Source organism: Castanea sativa, chromosome 6 (assembly GCF_040712315.1).
Source record: "Castanea sativa cultivar Marrone di Chiusa Pesio chromosome 6, ASM4071231v1".
NCBI classification, from domain to species: domain Eukaryota; kingdom Viridiplantae; phylum Streptophyta; class Magnoliopsida; order Fagales; family Fagaceae; genus Castanea; species Castanea sativa.
In genome coordinates, this window is record NC_134018.1 from 34,423,136 (window position 1) to 34,435,822 (window position 12,687).

Consider the following 12,687-nt stretch of genomic DNA (forward strand, 5'->3'; position numbering starts at 1 on the left):
GAGGAGGGATCTAATCTCTGCTATGGATGAAGCCAACACCGCCAAGGATAAGGCCAAGGTTTTGACTGACGAATTGAAGGTCGAGAGGTAGCTGACTGTGGAGAAGGACAAGCAACTCCAGGCAGGAAACTAGAGCATCAAAACCGTGGCTACTAAAGCTGTCGAAGCCTTTCAACAACCTGAGAAGTACAACACTGTGCTCTTTAGTTGGTATTACAAAGGCTTCAAACTTCTTCGTCGGTACCTCGTCAAACATCCTTCAAGAGTGGACTTGGAAGACCTAGACTTCGAGGCAGTTGATAGAGAGATGAAGATGGATGAGGCTTCCCGAGTTACTGCCGTGGCTCTCGAGGATAACGCGCCAAGTGGGGTTGGCCACTAGTCTGAGAGTGCTCCTCCCAATGTGGCCAGTGGTGACAAAGCTACTACTTAGCTGTTTATAAATCTGTCTAGTGTTTTTCTCTTTTCACTTTTCTTTGTTTTTATTTTATTTTGGGTGCCCAGTATGTTTTTTAGGCTTTCTACTTTCAAGACAATCCTTTTGGCCAATATGTTTTTGGGCTTTAAATGTTGATCATGGACCAATCTCTTTACATAGTTATGGTATGGTTTTTTTTTCATACCTTCGATGGTTACTTTTTTTCTCTTTTATTCTCCCATAGTCGTCATTTTGACATTCTTGGTGATCCGCGTTTGATTTGTGCTTTTGTGAGGATTCCCGCTTAATTTCGTCTGTGATACACTTTTATCGAGGGGATTTTATCATTTAACTTCTATTTAGGAGATCCATTTGAATAAATGGTATCCTTTGGCTTCGTTAGTGATTTACATCTAGGGAAATTTATCACTTAGCATTTTTTAGATGATTTACATCCATTCAAGGAATTTTATCACTAGGCTTCGTCAGTGATTTACATCTGTTTAGAGAATTTTATCACTTAACATTTTTTAGGTGATTTACATCCATTCAAGGAATTTTATCACTAGGCTTTGTTAGTGATTTACATCCTTCTAGGGAATTTGATCACTTAGCCCTTTTTTTTAGGTGATTTACATCCATTTAAGGAATTTTATCACTTGGCTTCATCAGTGATTTACATCCGTCTAAGAAATTTTATTACTTAGCCTTTTCTTAAGTGATTTACATCCATTTAAGGAATTTTATCACTTGGTTTCGCCAATGAATTATGTCCGTTTAAGGAATTTTATCACTTAGCCTTTTTTTAAGTGATTTACATCCATTTAAGGAATTTTATCACTTGGCTTTGTTAGTGATTTACATTTGTTTAAGGAATTTTATCACTTAGCCTTTTTAAAGTGATTTACATCCATTTAAGAGATTTTATCACTTGGCATTGTTACTGATATACATCCGTTTAAGGAATTTTATCACTTGACCTTTTTTATACACAATTTGTTGGAATATTTGCTGAATAGTGCTTTTATTTCTTCATTTCAAATGAAGGTGTCACTTTTGTGAATACAATGGTGCTTTATTTCTACTGATAATACTTTTTCAAATGCTCTATGTTCGACCGTCCATGGAGTCTAAGTGGTAGCTACCTTGTCTTGAATAATGGATGACTCTATAGGGTCCCTCCCAGGTTAGTCTAAGCTTCCCTTGGGTTGGATCCTTTGTTACTGGTGTGACTTTGTTAGGACAAGATCTCCTATGTCAAGTCTTTTGCGCTTCACTCTCTTGTTGTAGTATTCGACCATCTTCTGTTGATACTTCGTCATCTTTTGGGACGCTTCCTTTCTTACTTCGTCCAGGCAATCCAGGTTGATTTTTAACTGATCGTCATTGCTATTTTTGTGGAAGACCTCTCTTCTCATGCTAGTAACTCCTACTTCGATTGGTATTACTACCTTGGTGCCGTAGGTAAGTCCGAATGGTGTCTCTCCCGTCGGGGTCCTCACGGTGGTTCTATATGCCCACAAGACATTGGGCAATTCTTCTGGCCATGCGCCTTTCGCCTCCTCCAGTCGAACTTTGATGATCTTCAGCATTTTTCGATTTGTCACTTCCATCTGTCTGTTGGCTTGTGAATGTCCCAAGAGATGAAAATTGGTTCTTGATTCCTAATCTTGAGCAAAAGTTTTGAATTTTTGGCTATCAAATTGGCGTCTGTTGCCCAATATTATCGTCCATGGTATCCCGAACCTGCAAACTATGTTTCTACATACAAAACTCTGGATCTTGGCCTCCGTGATAATCTATAGTGCATCTGCTTCAACCCATTTAGTAAAATAGTCAATCGCGAACTTTACCTATCTCTTACCTTGGGGTAATGGGCCCACAATGTCAATCCCCCATTGAGCGAATGGCCATGGGGAGGTTATGAGCGTCAACTTCTCTCCTGGGATACGCTGGACATTCCCGAACCTTTGACACTTGTCGCATCGTTTGATGAACTCCCTCGCATCTTTCTGCATGGTAGGCCAGAAATAACCTGTTTTGATGATCTTACTTATGAGGGACCTCGAGCCTTTGTGGTCTTTGCATATTCCTTCATGGACTTCCTCCAAAATATACTTAGCTTCATTTTCTTTGATGCACTTTAAGTAGGGCATAGAGAACCCCCCTTTATACAAGGCGTCGTTCAGTATCGTGAACCTAACTGCTCTTTTCTTGATTTTTCTGGCCTCCTTGACGTCCGCTAGAAGTCATCCCTCTTAGAGGAAAGACAAGATTGGATTCATCCAACTGTTTTTGCTTTGAACCACGAAAGTGTGGAATTCTTCAATGCTGGGATACTCTTGGACTTCCATCTTTAAGCCTGGGGGCATTGACCCTTCTTTAGACGACGCTTGCCTCGCTATTTTGTCTACTTCTAAATTCTGGCTCCTGGGACCTGCTTGAATTCTACCTGATCAAACTTGTTAGGACATATGTGAATCATGTGAGGAACATATGTCAATTTTATGTGATTGACTAATCCTTTGACAAAACGCACTTTATTTGTATTTAGGTAGATTTAGGATGTGTTTAATACTTCAAGAAAAAATATTTTAAATTCAAGTGTTAAAGCCATGCAAGTCTATCCAATAAACAAATGAAGAACTGCTGATTCATTAAATCTCGATAGCTCCTCGATAGCTCTCGACAGCTAGGCTATCTATCGAGACTTTTCAACTTTTCTTTATCGCAATCTCGATGGCTCTCGATAGCTACTCCAATCGATCAAAAAACCTTCTGGATGCTTGATAGCTTTCGATAGCTCTTAGTAGCTCACAATAGGTCTCAACAGATAGCTATCTATTGAGTTATCTATCGAGAATTATGAAAATTAATTTTTCAGATCTGATTTTCGGCCCATGCTTATGTATATGTGTAGGGTTTCTTTTCTCACAACCTTAGACATATATAAGGCTTATTTTAGAGGTTGTCACATAAGAGAATACAAGGAGAACACATGCATAAGGTGACCGATGCCTTATTCTCTCTTTGAAAGAAGCTACTGCGTCTTTGCACCTTAGGGTTTTATAACTAAGTGCTTCTTGATCTTCATTGTTGATGAAGTGAAGAACTTTGTAGCCTAACATTCTTCTTCCTAAAGTTAGTGAGTGAGTCACGTACTAGGATTCGTGCAAAGGAGTTAGTCACATACTAGAATTCGTGTATTAAAAGGGTGGCATTCATATATTAAAGAGCTCAGAGGTTCTGAAGCGGTAGAAGGCTTCTACTGTAAGTTCATCTACAGGGATTGTAGAGTCTAGGGACAAAGGTTTTGTACTAGATCTGAAACTTCTCTTTACTATAGTAAATTACTTTTCGGGAAGGTTTCCCCTCAGGTGTTTTACTGTGAAACTAGTTTGTTTCATTAGTTTTCCTACGTCATCATATATTGTCTTATTTACTTTTCCGCTGCACTTATTTTTGACATGGTATTGATGTTTGTTTGTTTTAACAAGTTTTATACATAATGAATCTAATTAACAACTTGGGTTTAAAACTTGTTAATTCTATCAACTAGAGTCTAAATTTCCCAACAAAACTCTTGAGCCAGATGCTTCGTTAGCCTAAGGTATTTCTGCATCCTGTCCTCCTTTGCTTCGTATTCTTCCTTTATCTGCCCTATCACCAATTTAGAATCACTTTGGAGGAGTAGGTTTCTGACGCCCAATGTTTCTAACCTTAAACCTCATCAGTATAGCCTCATATTCCGCTTCATTGTTGGTGGCGGGGAATTAAAGTTGTACTTCGTACCTGAGGGTATCTGCCTTGTGAGTGATGATAATAACCCCTACTCCCCATCTTTTTTGGGCTGACAACCCATCGGTTTGGATAATCCATCTCTCCAACTCGTCCTGGGCTTCCTCTTCGTTAGGAATTGTGAATTCGGCGACGAATTCTGCTAACGCCTTTGCCTTAATCACCGTTTTGGGGTGGTATTCAATGTTGAACTAGTTGAGTTCGATTGCCCAATGAGCATTCTTCTCTCAGCTTTGGGCTTGTTCATTGACTTCCTTATTGGCTGATTTGTCATCACCAGAATAGGGTTCGCTTGGAAGTAGAGGCATAGCTTACGGGGGAGGCTACGATCAAAGCAAATGCAATCTTTTCAATCAGTGGATTTTTCACCTTAGCTTCTTGGAAGGCTTGGCTGACATAGTAGACCGGGAGCTGCAATTTATTCTCTTCTTGAATCAAGGATGAACTTACGATGATGGCTGATACTGCTAGATACAACAACAATCTTTCCCCTTCTTTTGATGGGCTTAAGAGTGGTGGGTTGCTCAAATAATCTTTCAGTTCTTGGAAGGCTTTCTCACATTCCTCTATCCAGGCAAATGTTTGCTTCAGAGTCTTAAAGAAGCAGGCACTTATCCGTCACTTTAGAGACGGACCGGTTGAGGGTTGCGATCCTTCCACTTAACTTTTGAACTTCCTTCACTATACTTGGTAACGCCATTTCTAGTATGGCTCGTATCTTTTCTGGGTTAGGTTCTATCCCCTTTTAGGACACCATGAATCCCAGGAACTTTCCGGATGCAACCCCGAAGGTGCACTTGCTAGGATTCAAATTCTTTTATCATTTAAGGGTCACAAAGGTTTCCTCGAGGTCATCCAGATGTGTGGCTTCCTCCTTGCTCTTGACAAGCATATCATCTACGTACACCTCCATGTTTCTCCCGATATGTTCATTGAACATCTTATTGACCAACCTCTAGTATGTTGCTGCTGCATTCTTCAGTCCGAAGGGCATTATCTTGTAACAGTAGAGCACTTGGCTAGTGATGAAGACAGTCTTTTCTTGATCTTCCTCTGACATCTTGATTTGGTTGTACCTTGAGAATGCATCCATGAATGTTAGGAGCCTATGTCATGCCGTGGAGTCCACAAGTTGATCTATTCTTGGCAGGGGGAAGTTGTCCTTCCGTCTGCTTTCTTCACTAGTACGACATTAGCCAGCCAATTAGAGGAGTAGACTTCTCTGATGAAACCTGTAGATAGTAACTTGCATACCTTGTCCATGACGGCCACGTTTCGTAAATACCCGTTATCTCTGTTGGACAGGTTTTTCTCAAGATCCACATTCAAGTGGTGTTGGATTACTTCGGTTGCTATGCCTGGCATGTCCTCGTGACTCCACGTGAAGACATCCAAGTTGCTTTTAAGGAACTGGACCAACTTCTTCTTCATCTGAACGCTTAAGCTCGTCCTTGTCTTTGTATTCTTTGATGGTTCTCCGTCCACTAGTTCCACGGTCTCTAAAGCTTCCACTTTCTCCTCTTCCTTTTCCTTGATCACCCATATATGGTTTTCATTAGCTGCCAATACTGCTTGGTAGCATTCTCTGGCCAGTACTTGGTCTCCTTTCACCTAGCCCACGCCATGTTCTATTGGGAACTTTACCTTCAAACAGTATGTGGACGTTGCTGCCTTCCAGCGGTTGAGTGTGGGCCTCCCGATAATTACATTATACGAGGAAGGGTAATTTACTACTAGGAAGTCTAGCTGACGAGTTACCTGTTGGGGGTGAGCCCCTATTATGACTGTTAGTGCCACTATACCCTTGGGGTACACCTAGTCTCTGCTGAAACTGACGAGGGAGGATTCAAAGGGTCGTAGTCTTTTGGGGTCTACTTTCAGTTGCTGGAAAGTTGAGAGATATATGATGTCTGCAGAACTGTCATTATCTATGAGGATCCGTCTAGTGTTGAACCCTTCTATCATAAACGTGATGGCAAGAGGGTTGTCATGTGGCTGCTTTACGCCCCTGGCATCTTCTTCTGAAAACCAGATGTTTGTATGTTTTTCTCCTTTGCTTTAGGGGTGGCAACCAGTGGACTCTGTTCACCTACCTCTATTGTGACTTCTTGAGGGACTTGAAAGACCCACCTGTGGATGGTCCTCCTGTGATCATTTTTATCTCTCCTATCACACTTTATGGAAGATTAAATGTCTTAGACTCGTCTCTGGGAATAGCCTTATGTCTTTCGTTGTTGTCCTCTCTAGGTTGGCTAGATTTCCCTTCTTTACAAATTTCTGAAACTTCCCTTTTTGGATAAGTTCTTTGATCTGCTCCTTCAGATCTTTGCAGACCTCAGTGTAATGGCCATGGTCTTTGTGGAAGTGGCAGTACTTCCTCTTGTCTCGTACGCTAGGTGATGAGTGCAACGGCTATGGCCATTTGAGGTGATGGTCATCCTTAATCTGCATCAAAATTTTGTCAATGGGCATAACCAAAGGGTTAAATTTTACTGTCCTAAGTGTTTTGTTGTCCCTCTGTTTGTTCCTGTTAGTCTCCTGACGATCTCCTCTATCTCTCTTTCGTCCTCTCTGGTCTTCTCTTTTTCCCTCTCTCTCGGTAGGCTTATCCTCGTCACCTATCGCTGCTAGAGCATCTTCGGCATTCATGTATTTCTGAGCTTTCAACAGTACTTCTTCCATCGTCTTCAGGGGGCTTTTCGCGACGGCAACCACGAACTCTCTGGATTTCAATTCGACTTTGAAGGTGGTTAATTGCACCTTATCGTTTGCTTCATTAATTCCAAGATTTCTCTGGTGAAGCGTTTCACATACGACCGTAGGGTCTCCTTTTGTCCTTGCCTGATGGTGAGCAGATGGTCTACAGGCCTTTTTAGGCGCTGTCCACCGACAAAATGGCGAACAAAAGAGTTTCCCAGTTGTTTGAAGTTGTCAATGGACGATATTGCTAGCTTACTAAACCACACTCATGCTGCTTCCTTGAGAGTGGTAGGGAAGGAGCGGCATTGTATCTCGTTCAGGGGCTGTTGCAAACTCAAAGTTGTTTTAAAGGCGGTGATGTGATCCAGCGGATCCTTCAGACCATTAAACGACTCAAGCTGCGGAAGAGGAAACTTCAGGCGCATGGGGCATTCCAAGACCTTCGCTGTGAAGGGCGAGTCCAACCTTCTAACCATTCCATCCAAGTTTTGATCCGTCTTCTCCCTTATCGCACTTCTCAGCTCATCCATCTCTTTCCTCATTTCCCTGAAGAGGTCTGAATTTGCTTCTTCAGGGGCACTCAGTCGTCAATGATCATTCCATTTATGGCTATCTTCATCATCATTCTGGTTAGTCCCAAAACGATTCTCCTCCTACTGGAGTTGCTACCTCATCTCCTGGTTCTGTCTTGTAAGCTCATCTACGTTGGCTGTGAGTGTTTGCATTTGTAGGACTAGTGCTGTAGAATTGTGTGGCGTGCTGGACTCCATTTGGACTTTAGGATTGAGTGGAACTGCACTTTCAGATTGAAGTATGAAATTGTCATTCCCACAAACAACGCCAAACTGATGATGCTAAAATCGTTAGTTGATTAAGTTCGTCCAAACGAGTCAGCATGGGCTTGTCCTTGTTCCTGCAGGGTTAAGAACAGACTCCTCTCTGAGTGGTCACCATTGTGGTATTGGCCACGGAATCTTTGATGACAAAGTTAGTGAAAGGAACTCGAAGAGAGAATTCAGTTTTAAGAACAAGAATGAGTAGAAAGATGAGTATATGTACCTCCTCACGGATTTTGTAGGTTTTAATATATAAGCTTTTTCTAATAGTCGTTGCTCTTCTTAAATGGTGGATTAAAGCCTACTTAGGTAATGTCTCGAGTCTTTAACTTGGCCTTTATTAGGGTCCCAACGGTCTTCTTGTTGATCTATAACCGTCGGGGCATTGAATGGTGGCTTTCATGACGTCTTATCCTCATCCAGGTTGTCTCTCCTAGACGAGGGTAATTTCTCTATCCATCAGAAATAATATCAATCAAATACATCCAAATTCAGTCACCCTAACATTGCAGACGACAGCCACAACCCACTGTCAGAAAAAATTAAAGCTTAAGGTCAGCACTCAGAAGAGGTAGATGAGATGACCCACACAAGCACATCCCTACATCCTTCTTCTCTTCTTTGTAACCAAAAAACAAAGCTATTATAGCCTATCTATAGCACATGATATTTTCCGGGGGGGGAAAAATTGGTGGAGACCATTTTGTTCCGTATTGTTATGCATAATTTTAACGTGGCTAATTTTGAGCATTAAAAATAAATGGAGTTACATTTGAATCACGATAAAAATTGTTGTGCATATGTTCCTTTTAAAAAGCACATAGATCTAACAACCTCCAACGCATTTAAGCCCTCTATCCAACGCAATAACCACTGAACTAGTTGGATTCCTTATGTCAAACTTGAAATTTATATTATATTTATTTTAATTTTAAAAGATTAATAGTTATGCATTTAATTTTATCACTATTTGCTTAATAGTATTTTCTAAATTTACTTTTGTTCTAGAATTATGCTTTTTCATCAATAAATATGAATATAAAATTTGTAAATTTATGTTAAAAATGATTTTATTTTAAATTAAAATGGTTTTTATTTGAAAGATTAAAAAACACAAATTTTTAAAGCTTGTTTATATTTATTATTTTCTACTTACTTTATAAAAATAACAAAAATTATTTTGAAAGTTGTTTTAATTACTTTATATTTTTATAAAGGTAAATTTCTATATTTTTACACATTTAATACATTTATTTGTATTTTAACTAATATTAAATCAGTTTTGACATCATCACAGTTCAACATTAGTTGAACCTTGGTTTGATTTTAAAAATCCGAATCTCTTCCTTCTCCAGTTTTTTGAACAGTTTGGGTTTGAAAACTATGATATTTACGTCTCATCAATCTAAGTATAAAAGGAATCTAGTTAAAAGATTTGGGACGGACACAAAGATTCATGCTAGGTCCCCATAAGCACAAGTATCAAGCTTAGTTATAAGGTGGGTTCACTCTTGCGAACATGACACTCAAATACACTTACATGAAAATATGATTTTGCAAAAGCTTAACATGCTCAATTTGTTTTTTGATGATCACATGTTTAATTTCTTGTTTGTGACATGTCGGAAAGCTATACTATGAGTTCATGTAAGCATGACATGAATCCGTTGACATTAACTCATAGAAGACTGACTTCGATCGGGTGGAGTGTATGCCTAATCTCTTCCCATTTTTGTAACATGAGTCTTCAAACTTAGATCGTTCGAGACTAGTGCTTATTCATATAATTTTACATTTTTTAGCATATAACTAGGAATAAAAGCGATTTACATTTCCTAAATTGTACCTAAAACAAAGGTTTGTAAAAATTGGTTGTGGTTGTAACCTTAGTCTACAACCTTACTCAATATCTTTTTATTGGAGATGAATTTTGACAAATCCACCGTTGGATTACATCTTTTTTTTTTTTTTATATCCTTTATACTTGCAAAATTTCTAGAAAATTAAAAATTAGTAGCTATGTCATTTGTATAGTTTATTTAGACCCCTTAAACACACAATTAGATTAACCTAGTTAACAAGCTAAGTTATTACTTAGTCCAAATTCCAGATCTAGGTTAACACAATTATATAATCATATCAATGCAAAGTGCGGAATACAAAAACACAAAGATATGATGACCCAGGAAAACCAAACCGGTAAAAAACCTGGGGAGGATTTAACCTAGCTATCTTCAAGGTAAACCTGAATCCACTATGAAAGAATCAAAGTTGTACAATAGCGACTTAGACCACTAACATCCTATTGCTACCCACCAGTAGAACTTACTGACACGACCACGTGCAAGCTCCGAGACCATGGACTCTTTCTTTCTTGGATTCTCCAACAAGTACAAGCACTCCCGCTTGTGTATCTTTAAGCTCTTATGGCAGCAATTGAATGATCATCAAGCTCTTGAAGTAATCTCCTTCTTAATAATCCTAAGCTTGTGTGAAGGCAAGCACCTCTCCGATCTCACAAGAGATTCACACAAACAGCAATATGAGCAACAAAGACTCTAGAGAGATTTTGGGTACAAACCCTAGATATAAAAAGAGGCACACTCTTCTCTCTCTCAGAAGCCCTTAAAAACGTGCCTAGGGTTTCATTTATATAGTGGGAAAAGTATATCTGAAACCCTAATCCTAAATGGGCTTGAACTGTTGTTTGGGCCGACTTAAAATTCTACAGAAAATTCCTGATGTACGATTCTCGGTCGATCAAGTCTACTCTTTGATCGATCGAGCCGTACAGAAATAGAACAGTAATTTCCTGCAACTACTCGATTCCAAACTTACATTAAACCAAACTTTGAGTAAGTCTAAACCTAGACTAAAATGTTTTGATCATGGTTTGCCAACATTACAAATTAGAGTTCTAATACATTTAAACCTAAAGGTCTTAGAACCTAACATCATTAATAAATTATTTAAATTGCAAGTTTTAGTAGTTCAAAATTATGCATAAAATCTTATAGATCATATAGTAAATAATATTCAATTTACACAAAATTTTACATGTGTATTAAGAGCATAAAGAGCATGTAATTCAACTGTTAGATTTTAAAAATATATAGTAATGTTTATTATATTGAGTAAAGTTGTAGCCTTATGCTACCTTATACTACAACAAATTTTATAGCTAAATTTTATCATTAATCACGTCAAAACAACTTGAAATGTGTGGGTTATATAAAATAATGCCGCCCTTAATTTTCAGTTGCAAGCATAATAATATGATAGGGGAACCGCAATCTGCCACAAGAATTTTTAGATCATTTCTATCTTAGCATATTTTTTTGGAGTGATAGTTGAGTTTGTTTCTCATAATAGTCAATGCCAATCAAAGTCAGAACGTATCAATCAATAACTCCTGAAATCACAACATCACTCGCTAAAATAAAAGACATATACAAAATGATCACCACAATTGAGAATTAAACATCCGAAACGATCAAAATTATAGTACTATTGTAAATTGTAGAGACAAATTAAGAACAATGAACCACAATGAAATCATTGAAGAATAAAATCTCGGCACAATTGTTTCTATACCTTTACAAATATTATAACCCCAAGAAAAAAAAAAAATACAAGCAATAAAAAGAAAAAGAAAAACTAAAGCAGATGAAGTAAATGAAGAACAGAATGTTCTGTTCTTCTCCACCCCAAAAGTGTAAAAAAGCCGGACACGAGAAACAGAAGTGTTTGTCTCTTGTGCTCTGAGAATGATTTCATTTGCAAACCAAAAGAGCCCTTGACAAAGATGCATCTAGCACGAAACAAAGAATTTTCACATCAAGAATTTAATGCCTTTTGAGTGTTTCCTTGCAAGTAGCCATAACTCTTCAGGGTATGACTCCTTTCCTGTAGTCTCTGGACTTTGGTTTTGCCAATCTGATCACGTCTTCTTGTCGGTCATAACGCTGGCGAGGCACAAAGTATACTAAAATTGACGTGAAAATAATAGCACAAAGCTTCCCCAACAGTATTGTTATAATAAGGCTAATAACAAGCAAGTATATGCCAGAATTGAAACTAGAGCAACCCAACATGTCAACCTTCTCTGGCTTCTCTTCGAGCTCCTGATTTTTGCTGCATGTATCTTTTGTTATGATGGAAGAATTCTTCGAATCTGATATTGAACCTGAACAAGACGAAGAATCTGATGAAGCGTAGGAAGATGAATGTGACAACCCAGAATTAGTATTATCCCCTGATGCCCGATTCCTTTCATAGGTCATAGAAAGACCACGCTTTGATTGATATGAATCTTGATGACAACCTTTTCTATCACGAACTCTCTTATTCTGAAAACAAAAGGATGATATTGATGCACATCATTCATCAATAAAAATGGACTCAAAAGACTACCAAAATGTTACTATCAATATTGTTAGAAGCTTAGAGGACTAACCAATATTGTTCCAAACATCACAGCTTTAACCACCCGAGAAAAGGTTCGCTTCGGAGACATTGAAACCGTCGTTTCCTCTTTGTTTTACACACTGCTAAACGGTAAACCTTGACTGGCCGAGCTATCAACGAGATAGACTTTTAGCCTGAAGAACGCCTTCCATATCAACAAGGGGTCGAAAACAAAGCAAGAATTTGTTTCTTGAAACGCTCTTCATTGCTTTTTGTAACATAAAGGGGTTAAGGATTTTAATTTTGGTTTTAAAGAGTTACAGCAAATGGTATATTTCAGTTTTAACTAGGCAAGTGCAAGAATGGAAACTAGAACACGTTAGTACGTTTTGTTGTTTTGGGTGTGTGAAAAGGCCAGCATATTTGTGTTTGTTTCGATTGCTAGACACCTCAAAACATAGTGTTTAGTTTAGTGGACATGTATATATGTAGTTGGATTGTATTTATATATATGTGGCTTTTCTCTTT

The 12,687-nt window shown here is 38.5% G+C and overlaps 1 protein-coding gene and 1 pseudogene across 1 annotated transcript; both read right to left on the reverse strand.

The window, feature by feature from the left end:
• Positions 1-1,638: 1,638 nt before the first annotated feature.
• LOC142639840 (uncharacterized) lies at positions 1,639-2,031 on the reverse strand. Its single transcript, XM_075813978.1, has one exon. The coding sequence runs from the start codon at positions 2,029-2,031 to the stop codon at positions 1,639-1,641; it is 393 nt and encodes a 130-aa protein (XP_075670093.1).
• Positions 2,032-11,639: 9,608 nt separating this feature from the next.
• LOC142639841 (uncharacterized) lies at positions 11,640-12,425 on the reverse strand (annotated as a pseudogene).
• Positions 12,426-12,687: the final 262 nt, after the last annotated feature.

Bases quoted from the DNA above. Each gene is read 5' to 3' on its own strand.
- LOC142639840 (XM_075813978.1), bottom strand. From the start codon at position 2,031: ATGGAAGTGACAAATCGAAAAATGCTGAAGATCATCAAAGTTCGACTG.